The 11,670-nt window shown below is 41.1% G+C and overlaps 1 protein-coding gene across 1 annotated transcript; it reads left to right on the top strand.

The window, feature by feature from the left end:
• The first annotated feature begins 1,837 nt into the window (after nt 1–1,837).
• LOC128705984 (uncharacterized) lies at nt 1,838–8,632 on the top strand. Its single transcript, XM_070081658.1, has 2 exons — nt 1,838–2,319; nt 4,330–8,632. The coding sequence occupies exons 1-2, from the start codon at nt 1,853–1,855 to the stop codon at nt 5,567–5,569; spliced, it is 1,707 nt and encodes a 568-aa protein (XP_069937759.1). The 5' UTR covers nt 1,838–1,852; the 3' UTR covers nt 5,570–8,632.
• Nucleotides 8,633–11,670: the final 3,038 nt, after the last annotated feature.

Raw genomic sequence — 11,670 nt, forward strand, 5'->3', positions numbered from 1 at the left:
ACTTCGTAATTCGTCCTCTCGTGCGGAAAAAGGACACTACGTACAGTTTGGGACATTGAACGAAACGTTTCAGTCCTCGGTTTTTCAAACCATTCATCACAACAGTTCTGAAGAAGCCACTCGTGGCGAAATGTTTCATTTATTAAATATCGGTATCACCATACCATTTCTTTGTTAGGTAAGACACATATGCAACAGTTAGGTATGTGTGTGTGATGAATGGTTTGAAAAACCGACAAGTTGAAGATTGAGACACTTATGCAGCATATGGGAATCTTTATACAGGAAACGTTTCGCCACACAGTGGCTTCATCAGTCCAATACAAAGAGGAAGGCGTAAGGAGAGGAGGAGAATGAGGTAATCAGTCCCTCAACCTGGACTGAACACATCGACTCCAGGTTGAGGGACTGATTACCTCATTCTCCTCCTCTCCTTACGCCTTCGTCTTTGTATTGGACTGATGAAGCCACTGTGTGGCGAAATGTTTCCTGTATAAAGATTCCCATATGCTGCATAAGTGTCTCAATCTTCAACAGTTAGTGTAAGAAAGGTATAAAATACCGACAATATGAAAGTTAAGACACATGTGCAACATCTGGATATCTTTATTGTAGACGTTTCGCCATCCAGTGGCTTTATCAATACAGATTCTAGGACATAATAGGAAGACAGTAGAACTATATACAAAAGATGAGGTAATCAGTCCCTCGGCCTTGGAGTTAGTGTTCACAGCATCGTGGTGGAGGAGATTCTCCTCCACCACGATGCTGTGAACACTAACTCCAAGGCCGAGGGACTGATTACCTCATCTTTTGTATATAGTTCTACTGTCTTCCTATTATGTCCTAGAATCTGTATTGATAAAGCCACTGGTTGGCGAAACGTCTACAATAAACATATCCAGATGTTGCACATGTGTCTTAACTTTCAACAGTTAGGTATCTTTATTATGAAACGTTTCGCCTACACAGTAGGCTTCTTCAGTCAAGTACAGAAAAGTTGATAGAAGCAGAAGATACTTGAAGACGATGTAATCAGTCCATCACCCTTAAAGTTTTGAGGTGGTCAGTCCCTCAGTCTGGAGAAGAGCATTGTTCCATAGTATGAAACAATATGGAGATGAAGTTGTTGTTGTTAAAGATTCGCCGGTATTTTCCCGGCCCGGGCCCTTCCAAGTGGTGGCCCGGCACTGGCTCCCTGTCTAGGGAGTGTCACTAGAAGAGGTAAGAACTCAGATGTTGAGAGGTCAGGTCCCTCTCAAATCCAGCCGCTCTCATAATAAAGATACCTAACTGTTGCATATGTGTCTTACCTAACAACCTGTCGGTATTTTATATCATTTTAATGTTCATACCATTTCTTTGTTCTCTCGTCTTAGCAAAACAGACAATCTCCCAAATTCTTTACTGAGAAAACTCCTGTCCTCTGCCTACCCTATATTTCCAGTCTTTCTAATCTCGACAACTGTTCCTTAGACATCAAACGTACTTTTACTCTCCCTACTTTCTACCACCACTATTTCTTTTACTTCCTACCTTACTACTACTACTACTACCACCACCACCACCACCACCACCACCACCACCACCACCACCACTACCACCACCACCACTACTTCTTCTCCCTCTTTTGTTCCCGTCCTTTTCCCGCTCGTCTATATATACCGGCTACCTCGCTCTTTTCTGATAGTGTGACTTTGTAAATGGTGCAAGTCGTCGTAAGCTTCTCTGTAATTTGGAGATCAAAACTGCGTCACATACTCTTCTGCGTTTTTCTTATAAGTGTATTAAGTGTGCGTGTCGACTTAATAGAAAATATTTGGATTCTGTTGACAAACGGTTAATATTCTTAATGCAGAATTTAATTGAAACAGTTTCGTGTAAATTATTATTTTTTATCTACGCGTTATATTTCTTTAAAACTAACAATATTTACACATTTGCAGGTGTGGATGGGAGTCAGAAGATGCATATAGTAACCAACGGCAACACGTCTCTACACACGTCGGCTGTACCCTCGTCACAAGCCTACATAACAAACACCAAGTATAAAGTCCAAACTTACAAATCGTCCAGTTTAGTCTTGGACGACAGGCCCAGCTCGGCTTCACTACAGATTCCGCCTTCATGTACTGGAACGACCGTCTCAGACGGTCAGCCATCTCCTGGACGCTGGGTTCGACGGCTCGGGTATGCTGAGAGATTCATGACTATGGCTCATGATTACGGCTGCATGACCACGGTGTATTCACTCTGGCTCGATTCCAGAGTTCCCCTCGATTTTGAACTCTTTAAACGTGCGTCTGTTTTGATGTTCAGGTAAGTGCGAGGTTTGACACTGGGTAGCGTAGGAATGGTGGGGCTCTGCTGCAGACCCAGATATATTATAGGAAGCGTGTCGCCACGGGTTTTTCAGGACTGAATGTTAAATAAAGACACGTGTCGTTTTATTTAACATTTAATCTGAGAAACTCTCAGGTTTTCTATATTAAATATTCTGAACTATACTGAATGTCATTTTCCGCAGTTTGTGAATATTACCATACTGTTGACAGCCGTGTTTCGCCTGCTGTGTAGACCAAACTTTTCAGAATGAACGTTAGGGTGAAGCTAATTTCCGGGGTGGCTTTGGGAATGCGTTAACAAAAGAATGGAGGAACACTGCAGTTGGTCTGTTTCAGATTATGGAGTAATCTGTTAGTCAGGCTGAAGGACTGACTACCTCAAAATTTTCTGCTGCCTCTATTCGACTGAAGCGTCTCGGAATATAGATACCTAACTGTTGCATATCTTACACGAGTAAGTTTGTCGGGGAAATAGGACTAGTGTTTTCTGACGCTGGCTTAAACTTCTTTAAAAATTATTTGATAAGTGTTCCTCCATTCTTATGACTGGAGAATTATGGCGGTACCGACAGTATGTAAACACACAGACGCCACTTGTGGCGGAAGGTTCCCTTGTCTTGAACTGACTGTGTGCGTACGTCTGTTTACCCACTCCATTCTTGTTCTTTTTCCACCCTTTTCACTCGTGGATTGTTAACTTGTTATGCGCACTTAGGCCCTGCTGATCTAGTTTCAAATTTCTCCGTCACATTCATGATAAAGCTCTACATCAATAGGTTTATAAGTGCAAGAACTATTTACATTCCCAAGGATTAGAATCTGCCTTTTTTTCTGCTGTATTTGCCACGTTTTGGACCAAAAAATTTGTTCGGTCGTATTCTCCTAATCCACCAATTTATTCATGTTTTAGTTCTGAGACCTTGTTCATTCCTAATATGTATTGAATGAGTTTATGTATTTAAGGCACGTGTGACCTCTTGCCGCACGTACGTTGACTGTATAATATACTTTGTATCCAGTGCATAGTAAGTGACCAAGGTCCCAGGGCACTTCAGGAATCCTAAGAAATTTTCGAAGTGTTTGTTCACTTACGTTTTCCTCTCCAGTGCAAAGTTTCCTGTTACCCATCTCAGGCTTTTGTACACACCTGATCATGGGCTCCACACTGGGGCTACGCACTCGATGAGATGCCCAAGATTAGTCGTGTATATATTCAAAGATGTATTGCAAGATTACTATTAGTGCCTTAGTTTTAGATCATTTAATTTTTTGTAGATGAATGGTTCAGAGAACCGACATGTTGATAAATTAGACACATGTGCAACTCTTGGGTATCTTTATTGAGGAAACGTTTCGTCACACAGTGGCTTCATCAGTCCATACATAGGAGAAACTTGAAGAACAGGAGGAGAATGAGGTAATCAGTCCCTCAACCTTGAGTCGATGTGTTCAGTCCATCAATCTTGAGTAGAATACGGCAGATGAGCGGAGAAGCAGCTTATAAACCGTATGGCAGGAGAGGTGTAGCAGTCATAGGTAGTGTCACATTTGTTCAACAATTTGTTCAACAAATGTGACACTACCTATGACTGCTACACCTCTCCTGCCATACGGTTTATAAGCTGCTTCTCCGCTCATCTGCCGTATTCTACTCAAGATTGATGGACTGAACACATCAACTCAAGGTTGAGGGACTGATTACCTCATTCTCCTCCTGTTCTTCAAGTTTCTCCTATGTATGGACTGATGAAGCCACTGTGTGGCGAAACGTTTCCTCAATAAAGATACCCAAGAGTTGCACATGTCTAATTTATCAACATTTAATTTTTAGTGACATGACCCATGGAATGTTGTTAATCCCACATAAAGGTGAATTTACAATAAGCTTCCGAAGAATATACTAGTCTTAAATGGTGATCAGTTTTCCCAATTACCAGGTTATTTTCGTATAGGTATGTTACTCTACTGTTTAATTTTTCCACAGAAAAATGCCCAACCTTCGATTGCATGTGGACTACCTTGAGGACGACCTGTGGTGGAGAGAGATGACGAGGGAGGTGGTGGACGTGGAGGAACTGACAACAGAGGACGTGGAATCTACTGTCCAGACGCTGCTCTGCCGGCGGTATCGTGTCCATGAGGGACCGCTCTGGTTCGCTCGCTTCGTTACCCTCGACCCTGACCAAGGTTGTGTTGTAGATACCAACCACAATTTAAAATACAAATATGTTTGCATTTTTGGCTTCCACCACAATGTTAGCGACGGAAGCACGAACATGAAGTTTTGTCAGGTGTTCCTGAAAGTGCTCAATGCCCTGGTTCAGGGAAAAGACGTTAGTTTGTGTCAAGAAGGAACATTTTCAGTGCCCCTTCAAGACGAGTTTGGTGATCAACTCACCTCAATTTGGTTTGTGATAGGGATGTTCTTAAAGCGTTTATTCACAGTGGTGCTCACGCTTGGGCTCCCACTGTGGAATTATACGACTTACTATAAAATGCCAAGAGAGAGAGCGTCCGCCACACACGTAGTGCAGAATGACCTGGATGAAACTACCACACACAAACTACTCCGTCGGTGTAAAATGGAAGGTGTGACGTTAAACTCTGCCTTCACGGCAGCGGCTAACCTTGCTCTTTACAAGATGATTCTAGCCAAGAACAGTAATATAGATGCAACTAACATGTACTCACAACAAGCTATTAATATGAGGAGATACTGGCCCAAACCACTACGTGAAAACTCCTTTGGCTGCCACATATCTTTGTTGGATTTAAAATTCCCTACTCGGCGTAGCGATCTGACAGCCTTTTGGGAGTACACCCGTGGAGTCCACACTATCGTCCATTACCACCTAACAGACTCTAAACGCCCTCTTAAGGTACAACCTATGAGTGAGCGTCTTATCCTCATCCTTCGTTTCAATTCTTTGTTGGCCGACCTGGGCTTGCCTTCTGCCAACGATAATCATTATACAGTGACCAACATGGGTAATTTGAGTAGCACCTTCCCAGGGACCGGGGAAGAGGTGGAGGTGGCAAAAGTATTACGTTCTGTCTCTTGTCAGTTCATGCCTACGCTCTGCCAACACACACTTCAGACCTTTAGAGGACGCCTCTGCTATTCTCTCGACTATTACACGCAAAAAATGACGAGGGAACTTGCTTCCCAGTATGTTGAGACTATCTTCGATATTCTTACCTCGTCCATCCACACCCCCAACTAACCCCCGTTCTCTCTATCACTATCAGAAATGTACACTTTCAGGCCAAGTGGCACGCCATTTGGCCAGGTGAAGAGCAAAGTGGCATGCCGCTTCGTTCTAATTGACACCTCCACGGCCTAGCAGCACAGCACCAGGCATCATGACAACACTCACCACTACACTACACTCACCATCACCACGGACGTAGCTAAAGCTCCTACCTCCTGTCATGCACGGCAGATAATGTACAAATTCCATTCATGCATTTTGAACATAGACCAGTATTAAGGGAGTCGAAATATTTCAACCCTGACTCCTACATTAATTTAAGGTAATTCATAAATCCCCAGTTAAGATTATGTATTATTAGCGTAGAATAAATGTTAATCATTAGCAGCTGCTTTAGATATTCAACCTCTTGAAAAGCCAATAACTAAGATTGGCAGCCCAGTGATAGGTTGTCATGCGAGCTAAAATGGACTGATGACTTGAATGTATATAGTTCACTTTTGGGACGAGGCAAATAGTGTAATGAGATTTTTGTCAGACTATTGCCATGTCGGTATTTTATACCACTTCTCTTTAACCTTTACAATTATTTAAAAAAATTCACTGCCATACGTCTCTGCTTGTAAAGAACTTGCAATTAATATCCTCTTTGCAACCTCTACCTTCCTTGAAACTATTGTACTGTATAAGTATTGGTGGTAATACCCACAGTAATAAAGTAAGTTTATGCACTCCACGTAATAAAGCACTGATATGCCCTAAAGGCAACAAGGAAAGTTCCTCGACACTGATAACGGACTCTTTCTTCATGGATTCTGATTGGATCTTCCCCTGAATACAGGGCTTACATCTGTCCCCCGGTTGCAATACGACTTCCATACCCGGTCACCTCCATACCTTGGTTTTAATACAGCAGCTCTGAATACTATAAATATTATATTACATACAGCAAAATCTAAACTAAACTAAACTACCAGGGTCATACAGCGCTGCTGTATGTATATAAACCCGCACATTGGACCATTTACTATTCATTCTTATAAGAATATATTCCCACTTATTAAACTGTATATATAAGTATGGTTTAGCGAGTCATTAGAGGTATAAATCCCGTCAAGTAGATGAACAGACTCGTGTGCAACACTTGGTCATCTATTCTAAAGGACTGATTACCTCTTATTATATCTTTAAATATTTTACCCATCTTTACCCATCTATCTTTTTAGTTTTGTACAAACCTGTACTCTTATTTGTGCAGGGTAACCATGCAAGGTCTACAAGCACGGGACGCTTCAGTACCGGTGGAAATCTACTGGTAGCAGAGGCAATGTTGTGTTGTTGAACTTAAGGTAGCGCTTTATCAGGTATAAAATAAAATACACCTGTATTAGGCATACGAGAACTGCCAGACTGAGACAGGTCGAAAGTGAGGTCAGGTACTGGTGAGAGTAAAGTGCTGTCGGAACCCAGGTGACAAGAAAAGTTCACTGTATAAATCTCGGCTAATATGGGCAAATGTATGCATTTCAGTGCTTTGGTCGATGGTGTTGGCTCCTGCAGAACGTTTCAGGAGGTAAACACTCCCAAGGCCACGTTCCAGACCAGACCTGAGGTGGATCGTGGATGCTTCTAGCATTACGCTAGACGATGCTTTTATTCATGATGTGAGATATGCTGAGCAATGCATGCTTTATGTACCTTGTGTGTGGGGGGGGGGGGTTGATGGTGTATAACACGTGTAGGGTCCGGCCGCTCTGACGTGTCATTACTTTATTCGTATACTTGATATAGCAAAGTCTTCCATGAAGCGTCATAATAGGTGATTTACCTGGTATGGCTGCCTTTATTACCGCCAGTTGGAGTTTTGAGACTCTGACCGCGGGTTCAATCCCGGCCGGGGGTATGGTTTACCGCCAGTATTTACCTGTTTAATGCTAGCACCATATGCTTAGTGAAAATAAGTTCATTCATGTATACACAAATAGTTATATATTATCATACATAGCAGCATGTGTGTAGAGAATCTGGGATAACCCAAAAAAAGTCAGACTACGTGTCTAATTTCCATTGGGTTCCCTTATTTCCATTGTACTCGTGCAGAGAACACTAGAAGAGTACACAGTTAGTCTAATACTGAAGCTGGCTCAAATTCTTCACTAAATCGGCAAGTGTGTTAGTAGGAAAATATGATGATACAGTTGAAAGGAGTTCTGATATTATACTCCAAAGTGCTTGTCGTCAGTGTCCCGCCACTGGCCCGCCGCCACGCATCCCCAGAGACTTGGGGAAAAATAAACAAATTCGGTATGATGCGATAGAGACTACATAGTATATATAATGTGAAGTCGTGTAGAGAATGTTGGGGAGGCTGAATCTGAGACTAACAAACAAGTCCGTCTTAGGTTCAACCTGTCCAACATTCTCCACTCTGACTTTATCAAGTCCACTGTGTGGGCGAAACGTAGTTAATAAAGGATCGCATTATACTGCATTTGTCTTCATTTTTTCCAGAGTGTCGGTATTTTGTCATATACCTCTAGTAGACTTATTTTAGCATATAGTTATTTGTTGTTAGTTGCACTTGTACAGTTTATACCTTTATAGTTAAGAGTTGTAATTTATTTAATGGAATGTTTGCATCGTATCTAGACATCCATTCCCACATCTTGTGATAAATCATTTATCATTCCTGTCGTGAAAGTAAAAGTCTGGTAAAAAAAAAAAATTTACCCATTAAAATTTTCCTTAAGTTGTCAAGTTTGACTGCAAGAGGAAGCAGTAGCTTTGAGTTCGTCCTCACATACTACAGTGGAAGGTTGAGTGTTTAGGCGTTCCCTACTATTCCTGTAGACAAACACGTACATGCTCCCGCGCATGTTATGTATACCGAGTCTACTCGCATGTGTGCATACACGCCTAGATCGTGTACGCATGAACTCCTGTACATTCACTAGGATCTGTGTTCACACACCAATTATAATATAATTTCAATTGTTTCAAACTTAGGGCATTAAGAATGTTACTTGTTGACAGACTACCTTACCTAAGAGTCATTAATATGCTTGTAAAGCTTAATTTTGTTTTACTAAGCATCCTCATGACTTGTTACTGAGGACGACGACGACTTGAGTACGACCCTCAGCGTCTTGAGTACGATCTTGAAGATCCTCAGCTCAGAAAAAGGACTTTGATGGTGAGTAAATATTTACTAAGATGTTATCAAAATTCCATAAATACTCTTCATTTACTCTTTAGAAATGATTGGTTTTAAAATAAGTAAATGTTGCAGGATTTTTTTTTTTTTTTTTTTTTTTTGGGGGGGGGGAGTTAATTGTTGTGCCAATTAAGTATGCTGACTATAAAATAGATGTTAAAATGTTTTTAGTAATGAGAAATAATTTGAAAAATCGTAAATTATCAAGCCAGAACACTTGTGTATCCAAGGTGCGTGTAGGTATTAAAGAGAATGATTTAGCATACTCAAGATCATAGAAGTTCATTGCATAATTCCTTGCGGTAAAACACGTAATATTGCTGATAAATGTAAAGTCATGTGACTGAATTTTGGGGGTCATCAACCCCCCCCCCCCAACTAGGCCCAGACCAGACGTTCCAGCTGGTTTTCTTTCAGATTCGGGTTAGTCATTTAGAGTACAGATGACTTGTGCATCGAGCGAAGTGATGACGGGACAGGAATACAAACATTATCCCTACGTCCACAGCAGGACTAACCTGCAAACTTTGTATTAGAGTACACAGTACTTTGCCAGGGAGTCTGGCTCCGTGTGTACTCTTGATAGTCTGCAGGTTCAAGTCCTGCTGTGGACGTGATGTTTGTAAATAATTTTGCCTGTTTGAGAATTATATATATTATGTATTAGACATAATATGTAGGCAGGCAAGATGTGGTTACTTCTCTCAAGAATGGTTCAGTCTTGATCACTCGCTGCATTACCTCTATATGTGGCCAGACTCAGTATCTCAGCGTGCGGCGACGACTTTCACCAATGACCGAACATTTTTTTGTCCCTATAACCACTGTACTTGTCTAGCTACATTTTCAAATACCAAAACTGGACATGTCCATGGTAATAAAAGTTACCGTAGCTATATTTGTCGATTGATTTTGTGGTTACTGTATACAGCCTCGTCAGCTAAGTAATTAAAGTGGATGTTAATATATTAGGTACTTGCAAAATAATATCGGTATTTGTTTTCTTTCGTATAGATTTAAAATGAGTTACGCACAACTGCAGTAATATTACATGTGCAGTTTTGAAACAGGGATAATGCAGTGTAGACGACATGCTGTTGCAACAAGACCAGTGGTTTCAATTTTTTTGTATTCACGGATAAGCCATTTTAGTTGTCCATATAAAGGATTTACATCAATAAATAGATCTCCCTCGCTTATTACCACACTTACCTCTTCCATTATCCCTCTCGCCTCTCCCGTTACCGAACTCTCCAATAACGTTTCCACTTTCACTTCTCCCATTACCCTCTCACCTCTTCCATTATTTGCGTCACCAGTGTAACAAAACATAAATATTTTTTCCAAAGAACATATCAGTTTTTTAACATCGAAAAAGGTAATTATTAGGGAAAATTACCAACAGGCCACAAGTTGTCTTCACGAGGGACCTCGTAAAATTAATCCTGTTCCTGACTAGCACTAGGGCTATGATGCCCATGTTTTGACTGTGCTGCTGCTAGCACCAACAGCCTGGTTGATCAGATCAACCAAGAAACCTAGCCCGGGACTACTCATGGCGTTGACTCCCAGCCACCACAGGTCAGTGCCTAGACTCGACTTTTGGCATAATATCTTGTCTACTAAAAAAAAGGGGAAATTATATATATTATACGAGCAGTAATTACCAGTACTATAATTACGTATAGCAGGATACAATATATACCCTTGACGTATATATCTTAACCTAAAAGGTTAAGAACCATCTTAGTCAAAAAGTTGCTACAGACTCGTTTTCTGCTGCAACTGAGTTCAAGGTCCCGGGCAGGTGTATTAAGTGTTATCAGGTCACTTTTCAGCTGTATCAGGTTAACACCTTGTATTAATGTTGATAGAATTATTGACTATGTAAAGTAAAAGGACACAAGTGTAACTAATGTGACATTTTACTGTGGCAACGTTTCGCTCTCCAGGAGCTTTTTTCAAGCCGTTACAAATACATGCACACAGAGGGTATATATATAGGCTTAGTGAGGTGTAATACTAGTGGTTGTAGTAATACAATATGGTATTATTATTATAATCAAAAAGAAGCGCTAAGCCACAAGGGCTATACAGCATACAATATGGTAGAAGAATCAACTTGCATATGGTGGATATAGTCTACCCACACAACCAAGACTTCGTGAAAAGTTGGATAACAAGAGGCCACGGTTTTAAATTTATATATAAAAAAAGGTACAGCAGAAGAGATATGAAATTTCCCTTTGTAAGGAGAGTAGTAGAAAAGTGGAATTTATTAGGAGGATGTAGGAAGTGCTGCAACCATTGGGAAAATTATTGCAGACGGGACACCACAAGCAGTGATCTGTGTATGTAGTTAGTTGATCTGTTACATATAGACAACATACGTAATTATTGATAAGGGGAAGTTATTATAATCGTGGGGAGCTTTAAACCTGTAGGATTATACAGCGCCTGTTGGGGGGGGGGGGGGTTTGGAAGGCATTCCCTAGATCAAGAGCCCGTCACCAGCGTCAACAAACCTTCTTTGAGGGGAAGTTAGATAATAGCGAATTCGTTTAATCTGCATGACACAAGAGAACTGTGTATTTCCAAGTATGGGACTTGAATTATTGATAGAGAATAATAGATTGACTAATGTATAACGTACCTCTGTGGTTATTAAAATTCAAATCAGTTATGTATACTAGTAATGTGTATTAATTCTTTCATGGGTCAACGACTCCGCAGCCCGGAGGCCCTCGTCGGTTTAGCGCTTTCAACAACAGACCTCCCGGTAGATCAATTATTATTACAATGAAAACTAAGCTTTAAAGCCACAAGGGTCACCCGGTAGCTGAAGACCTGATCAACCAGGCTGTTACTCCTGGCTATACGCAGTCCAACGTGCTAACCA

The sequence above is a fragment of the Cherax quadricarinatus genome, unplaced genomic scaffold (genome assembly GCF_038502225.1).
Source record: "Cherax quadricarinatus isolate ZL_2023a unplaced genomic scaffold, ASM3850222v1 Contig3547, whole genome shotgun sequence".
Taxonomy (NCBI): Eukaryota; Metazoa; Arthropoda; class Malacostraca; order Decapoda; family Parastacidae; genus Cherax; species Cherax quadricarinatus.

Coding starts and splice junctions, on each gene's coding strand:
- LOC128705984 (XM_070081658.1), top strand. CDS start 1,853: ATGCAGAATTTAATTGAAACAGTTTCGTGTAAATTATTATTTTTTATC. Junction 2,320..4,329: donor GCGTCTGTTTTGATGTTCAG/GTAAGTGCGAGG, acceptor ATTTTTCCACAG/AAAAATGCCCAACCTTCGAT.